General features: G+C 40.6%; 1 protein-coding gene across 1 annotated transcript; it reads right to left on the minus strand.

Annotated features, from left to right (window-relative positions):
• Positions 1–892: 892 nt before the first annotated feature.
• On the minus strand, positions 893–6,161 carry SMG8 (SMG8 nonsense mediated mRNA decay factor). The gene is made up of 4 exons (XM_047081440.1): positions 4,397–6,161; positions 3,486–3,631; positions 1,609–2,481; positions 893–1,180 (listed from the first exon to the last, which is right to left on the minus strand). The coding sequence occupies exons 1-4, from the start codon at positions 6,159–6,161 to the stop codon at positions 983–985; spliced, it is 2,982 nt and encodes a 993-aa protein (XP_046937396.1). The 3' UTR covers positions 893–982.
• Between the last annotated feature and the right edge of the window lie 934 nt (positions 6,162–7,095).

Genomic DNA, 7,095 nt, shown 5'->3' on the forward strand with positions numbered 1-7,095 from the left:
CCATATCAGGCTCCAAGCTGGCAGCATAGAGTCTGTTTGGGATTCTCTCTCTCTCCTCCTCTCTTTCTTTTGCTCTCACTCTTGCTCTCTCAAAATAAATAAATGAACTTAAAAAAATAATAAAGCCTTAAAAAAAAGTATTAGTTCAGATAGCATTCCTTTAAAATATGCTATCGCATCAGTCCAGGAATAAAATGGCAAAAACAAAACAATTTGACTCAGGTACTAGAATTGTGAGCCAAACAATAGGGCTTTTTTTGCAATTAATCCTCATACTTTTGTCAGATAACCTACTGGATCATCTTGTTTTGAAACTAATTTCAGAAGCAGCATCTTAAGGAAAATCCCAGCTAAAACATCATTTTTTAACCAAAACAAAATTTTGGTTCAACATGATTAGGCAACATTCAGTTATGATAGAAACATGTTTTATTATGGACAGTGAAACAGAAACAAAAAAAAAACCCAAAGGTATCAACCAGATATTTATGTCCTTTCCTGCAAGAACCAATGTTTATTAAGAAGGTACAGGCCCGTTTACAATAAATATCAATAACATCATGAAAGAGTGGAACTATTGTATCAATACTGAACTCCTGTAACCAAAGCACATTCTGTATTTAAGGAAACACAGCATACACGTACCAAAACAAAAACAAAGAAACAAAATGAAAAAAAAAACCAAACCCATACACAGCAAAATCAAACATCAGCCTTAAAATGGAACCAGTTATAGGGGCACCTGCGTGGCTCAGTCAGTTGAGCATCGACTTCGGCTCAGGTCATGATCTCACGGGTTGGGCTCAAGGCCCACATCAGGCTCTGTATTGACTCAGAGCCTGGAGCCTGCTTCAGATTCTGTGTCTCCCTCTCTCACTGCCCTCCCCTCCCCACACTGTCTCTCCTTCAAAAATAAATAAACATTAGAAAAAAAATATTTTTTTAATTAAAAAAAAAAAAGATGGAACTGGCTATAAAACACTTATTGTGTTACTGCTTTAAGAACTCCACGGAGCACCTTGTAACTCATTAACTGCACGTTTTCCTTAGGAGGGAAACAAGGTCCTCTCTCAGTCACATATGCATAAGGAAATCTCAAAACCCAGAGGCCATCTGGTGGAAGAGTGATTTCTTGTTTTTCTGGGTAGAATACTGGACATGGTGGTGGGCCTGGTTGAACCTGAAAAGTAAAGGCAATATACTTATTTTTGCATTTTTCATTAAAGAAATACCTGAAAGATAAGTGCCTAAACAAACAGTAAGTTCAAAGAGCATATAAGATTAAGTAGGTAATAGGTAAACTAATCATATCCAAAATTACATTATTGAGTCTCAAATATTATCCTATTTTTCTACAGATTTTTCTTTTTTTTTTTCTACAGATTTTTAACTTCAAGTTCTGCCTTTGAACTAAACAATGTGAATTGATGGTGTGAACTGAGAAATACACCGCAATTTATTTTTCAAGAACTAGATTAGGTATAAAAGGTATTTAAGATTAAGACCTGTTTAATGAAATATTAGATATTATCCTGCACTTTTTAAAAAACAATCAAAACAAGCATCAGCATTTTTTGTCTGAAAACAGAAAAGGGTCATATTTCTTACCTGGGGCATTAGTATTATCTGCAAAGGAGCATCAGGAACTACAACAAAAAGCCTCATAAGTTGAGCATAATGTGGTTTTAGCCCTCTACCCTGAGATGATGACAGAATATATAAGGGCATATCACTATTCAGGGCTTTTAAAGCGGACTCCTTTGGCCCACTTCCCATTACTTTCATTACTTTGTCAGGTCCTGAACACATAAACCTCCGACCTCTAGAGTCTTCATATTCAAAGCCCACAAATGCTCGAGCTATGTCATCTCTCCGTCTTCCTCTCCCCATTACTACTGCACTTCTCTTTCCAGGAATAGCTTTATTTGGAGCAGGCCAAGAATTTGTGTCTAAGTCTCCTTCATCTTCAGCTCTAGTCCTGATGACAATGTCCCAAGGCATAAGATAGTTTGTTCCTGGAATGAAGCCTTGTTGGTCTAAACCTGTATGAAAGTTATAAGACTTAGCAGGGCCTAATTTAACCAATGACCAGCTGGAGAATTTGGGTAGTAGACCTTTAGGGCAATTTGAATGTAGCATGCCTGGGAGATACTCAACTGTGGATGCCTGTCTATCAACCAAGTTTGGTCTCTTCTCAGTTTTTACTTCTCCTTGACCATGAACTTCTGGATTATCTCCTCCTGCCTGTGGATCAGCTGGATAGGTACCTAAACTATCTGTGGACTGGCCTAAACTCAAAGCTAAACTCAGGCTTGTGCTCTCTCCTTGGGTTTGAGGTTCTTTTTCTTTAAGTTTATCAGCATCTGCATCTGGAGGGGCAGGAGAAGATTCATTTTTGGCAGGAGCAGGATCTGGAGTACTTGGTTCAAATACTGGGAAATTGATATGATCCAATTTTCCACAACATTTTTCTTCCAGAAGCTATGGAGGAAGAAACAAAACAAAACAACTTTGTGACCTTTTCATTTAAAATAACAGATTCTTCACTCTAAAAAGCAAGATTAACAATTAATGGGTAAGGGGTGCCTAGGTGGCTCAGTCGGTTAAGCGTCTGGCTTCGGCTCAGGTCACAATCTCACCATTTGTGAGTGAGCCCTGCGTCAGGCTCTGTGCTGATGGCTCAGAGCCTGGAGCCTGCTTCAGATTCTGTGTCTTCCTCTCTCTCTGCCCTTCCCCTGCTCATGCTCTGTCCCTGTCTCTCTCAAAAATAAATAAACATTAAAAAAAAAAAAATAATGGGTAAGCAAATAAGTTCATATAAAGAACTTTCCCTTGTCTATATATCACACTCAAGTCACATTTACTTTTCTAGATTTTTTTCTAACATTAAAATAAAAATGTTTATTTATTTGAGGAGCCTGGGTTGCTCAGTTAAGCGTCTGACTCCTGGTTTTGGCTCAGGTCATGATCCCACAGTTGGTGAGATCAAACAGCCGCATTGGGCTCTGTGCTGAAAGCACGGAACCTGCTTGGGATTCTTTCTCCCCCCTCTCTCTGCTTCTCCCCCCACTCATGCTCTCTCCCTCAAAATAAATAAACTTAAAAAACTTTTTTTAATTAAAATTTTAAAAAATGTTTATTTATTTATTTTGAGAGGGAGAGAGCGAGTGTGAGTGGGGGAGAGGCAGAGAGAGAGGAGAGAGAGGATCCTAAGCAGGCTCAACTCTGTCAGCGTAGACCCTGTTGCGGGGCTTGATCTCATAAACCATGGGATCATGACCTGAGCTGAAATCAAGAGCCAGATGCTTAACTGAGAGAGCCTCCCAGGTGCCCCTACTTTTCTAAATATTTTGCTTCTGAAAATATGTACTTTTACTTAGATGGTAGTTAAAAAAAAAAAAAGAAAGGAAGGAAGGAAGGAAGGAAGGAAGGAAGGAAGGAAGGAAGGGAAAAAAAGGGAGGAAGATGAAAAAATCAGAGTCTACCTGATAAAAGTCATAGTTAGCTGCCTTGATATCAAACGGATCATCTCGAGGTGCTTGTTTCCTTCCACAGTTACAGGCACCAGTAGATCGAGCTCGGCTGTTGTGATACAGCACAGGAGGATTTCTATCAGCCTCTGGTTTTTCTCCTGGAAAACATAACACTTACTGTTAATTTCACACACACAATGCAGAGTCAAAGTTATTTTATATTCTATTGCATCTAACCCCAAAATTTCTCCAAACAGTACTTTGGAAATGAGATTACAAAAACAAACAAACAAACACCAAAAACACAAAACCTTGAGTATATACACATAACAGAAGAAGCATTGAAAATTCTTAAAATGATACACATTTTCAATCTAAAGTTTTAGATGTTTAGGGTTTCTTTTCTTTTTTTTTTTTTTTAAGATGTTTAGGGGTTCTAAGTACATTTTATCATCATCATGGTGACCTTACATTTTCAATGAATTCATTTTAGTTCAACAAAAACTCCAAAATAAAAATGTTAATATGAAATTTCTGAAACTTTATACTCTTTAATAATTCTAATTTAATAATCCCCTATGGATCATCCTTTAAATACAAGAAAATAATTAGTAGTCATAGTTGTTATTTTCTTTTTACAACAGGAGAGAAAACTTAAATTTGATTCAACTAAATTTCTGTGGGGCTTTTTATAATTATCAATACATAGTGAAAAGCCTCTCTTAAAACAAGAATAAATGGCACCTGGCTGGCTCAGTCAATAGAGTATGCGACTCTTCATCTTGGGGTTGTGTGTTTGAGCCCCACATTAGGCATAAAGATTACTTACAAAAATAAATAAAATAATAATAATAATCTTTAAAAAAAAAGAATAAAAACACAGCTCAGTTTTGATTTCAAAATGCTGAGAAAATTTTAGCTACCTGATTTAGGTAATGAGTGAAACTTATGTACACAGTGTTGATCAGTTAAACTCCTTTCCTCACAGAGCTGATGGCCATTGCTCCAAAACTTGTAGCAGTCCTCATGTAACTGCATGGCATACTTGTGAAAGGCTGGACCCCTAGCATGTTGACTGTATACTCGAAGAGCCTGGGCAAGCTGATTCTTATGGACAGTCATTGTGTAGTTATGAGGCAAGTTTGACTGATAGGCACTATGGGCCATAGGTAAAGCTTTTTGGCACCGGTTTTCTGAGAATTTGGTGTCAATATCCAAAAACCCTTCCAAGACTTTAATACTGCTTAAAATCTTAGATGTTAGCTCCCCAGTGGGAGATCCCAGGTCCTCCTCTTTCCCATCTATAGCTACTTCATACAGTTTTGAAGCTGCTGAGATCCACTTCTGATAAGTTGGAAGTTCAAAATGGGAAGGCTGTGGGTTCCTGCCCACACTGTCATCAAAACCTTTCTTGCTTAGGACTAACTCCACATGCTGCCATAGAAACTCCCGAAGAGTGAAATCCACTAGCTGCCCTGAAGAACTGGAACTGCTGCTGTCAATGTGAAAAGAAAGCTGCTGTCGGCTATGCTGCCTCATCACCTGGTATCGCCTGGGCCCAGAAAGGGGTGCAGGCACCAGCAAAGATTCTGGGTCCTTCACAGTACAATGACTCCTAAGTTGGTCCAGCAACATGCCTACTGGGTCCTCCTCTTGGCTTCCGGGAACTATGTACACAAAAGCTTGGTTGGCAGGCACAGTAAAGAGGCAATTGATACTCTGATTAGTTAAGACGCGACTCTTCCTAAAGATTCTATAGATCTGGTCCTCCAGGGCATGCTGCAGTCTCCTTTTGGGAGAATGCTTCTTGGGCTTGTCTGGATGAGTTGGGTCTTGGCTCCGAGGAGGTTCCACTTTGAGGGCTCCATTGAGTTGAAAGAGGAAAAGTAGTCTAGGAGGGCAAGGTCGGCAGTTTAGTTTCCAGTCTTTGCCAACTGGACAATCCTTAATGGCTGTTTTGAGGAGGGGCAGTACCTTCTGTCTCAGTCCATCAAGGGCTCTGAATACTCGATCATACGTGATGTCAAAAGAGCAAGTGGGATGGACCAGAAGCAGGATGTGACAAACGGAGAAAAGGTAAAGGAGACTGAGACACTGCAGCTTCTCTTGGTGCTTCCAGAACTCGTGCGCTTCTGCATGAGGTAAAGAGAGGCCACCTCCAGCTTCCCCACTCTGAAGGGCACGACAAGCCCGCAGAAGCTGGGAATTGTCACAGATGGAAGTGAGAAGCAGATAAAGAACTTTGCTTTCTTGATTGTAATAGGCCTGCAGAAGGCTGTAGTCCTGGGAGCCTGGCTCAGTTCGGTTCCCTTCAGCGGTAGCTACACCTCCCCGAACTGAATCCCCCGCCCCAGCCCCAGCCCCAGCGTCTCCGGCTCCACCAGCCTCCCCGACGGCGCCAGCCTCGGTCCTGATTCCAGGCCCTGAGTCCCCAGGATCTTGGTGGCGAAAGAGGGGAAAGACCTGTCGGTCGCAAACCGTATTCACAAGTGAGAACTTCTCGGAATTCAGTCGCAGAGCCGTCTTGCCGAAGATTCCTACCACGCAGATCTCATCCTCTCGCCAAGGAGGCTCGGGTCCACCAGCCACGCTCCCTCCGCCCTCTGTAGGGGACCCCTCGGGACTTTCAGAGCCGGTCCAGGATGAAGCGCCCATTAGAAGCTCTCGCAAGCTGACAGGACCCGCCATGGTGCAGAGACTTCTTTGGACTCTTTCCGGTCCGCCCTGAAAACCTAACCGGCTTTCGTCCAACTTTAAAATCCCTCCTCCGCTTCTTCAGTTCCTGATTTCCTCTCATTTTAAGGTTCCGCACCTCGCTCATCCTCTCCTGGTTTTTGTAGTTTTCCCTACTCCTCCACCACGGTTTAAGATTTTCCTCAACCGGGGACTGTAGGAATTGAGAGATTAAAAAAAAAAAAAAAGTGGAAACAGCTGGTTTGCATTTCAAGGAGTACAAAAACAATGCAAAAGAAGCTTGTCAAGTGACTTGCAAAAATGGAAAAATGGTTCAGTTTAAGCTCTAAAATCTTGATATAGAAGGTGTAGTCTTCAGGACGAAGGGAGAGTTAGAAATGCAGAATCTCAGGCTCCAATCCAGACCTACCGAATCAGAGCATGCATTTCAACTAAATGCTAACGAATAGTTTCACTGCCCTAAAAATCCTCTATGTGCCACCTATTCATTCTTCCTTTCTCCAACCCCTAACAACCACTGATATTTTTACTGTCTCCATAGTTTGGCCTTTTCTGCAGTGTCATATAGTTGGAATAATACAGTATATAACCTTTTCAGATTGGCTTCTTTCACTTAGTAATATGCATTTAAGTTTCCTCCATGTCTTTTCATGCTTTGATAGCTCATTTCTCTTTAGTGTTGAATAATATTCTGTTACCTAGATGTACCACGGTTTATTTATCCATTTGCATACTAGAATACATCTTAATTGCTTCCAAGTTTTGGAAAATATTAATAAAGCTGCTACAAACATCTATGTGCAGGTTTTGGGTAGATATCCTTTGTATTTTCTTTTAAAGATTTTTTATTTTTAAGTAATCTCCACACCCAATATGAGGCTTGAACTCACAATTCTGAGATCAAGAGTTGCACACTCTACTAGCTGAG

The sequence above is a fragment of the Lynx rufus genome, unplaced genomic scaffold (assembly GCF_022079265.1).
Source record: "Lynx rufus isolate CCGP_SWC_20201006 ecotype Redwood Valley unplaced genomic scaffold, mLynRuf1.p SCAF_18, whole genome shotgun sequence".
NCBI lineage: Eukaryota > Metazoa > Chordata > Mammalia > Carnivora > Felidae > Lynx > Lynx rufus.

What these genes read in the sequence shown, in the direction of transcription:
- SMG8 (XM_047081440.1), bottom strand. Translation starts at nt 6,161, where the DNA reads ATGGCGGGTCCTGTCAGCTTGCGAGAGCTTCTAATGGGCGCTTCATCC. An exon ending in TCACTCATTACCTAAATCAG is followed by an intron (nt 3,632 to 4,396) that starts GTAGCTAAAATT and finishes TATGTTTTCCAG; the next exon opens with GAGAAAAACCAGAGGCTGAT. An exon ending in CTAACTATGACTTTTATCAG is followed by an intron (nt 2,482 to 3,485) that starts GTAGACTCTGAT and finishes CTTCCTCCATAG; the next exon opens with CTTCTGGAAGAAAAATGTTG.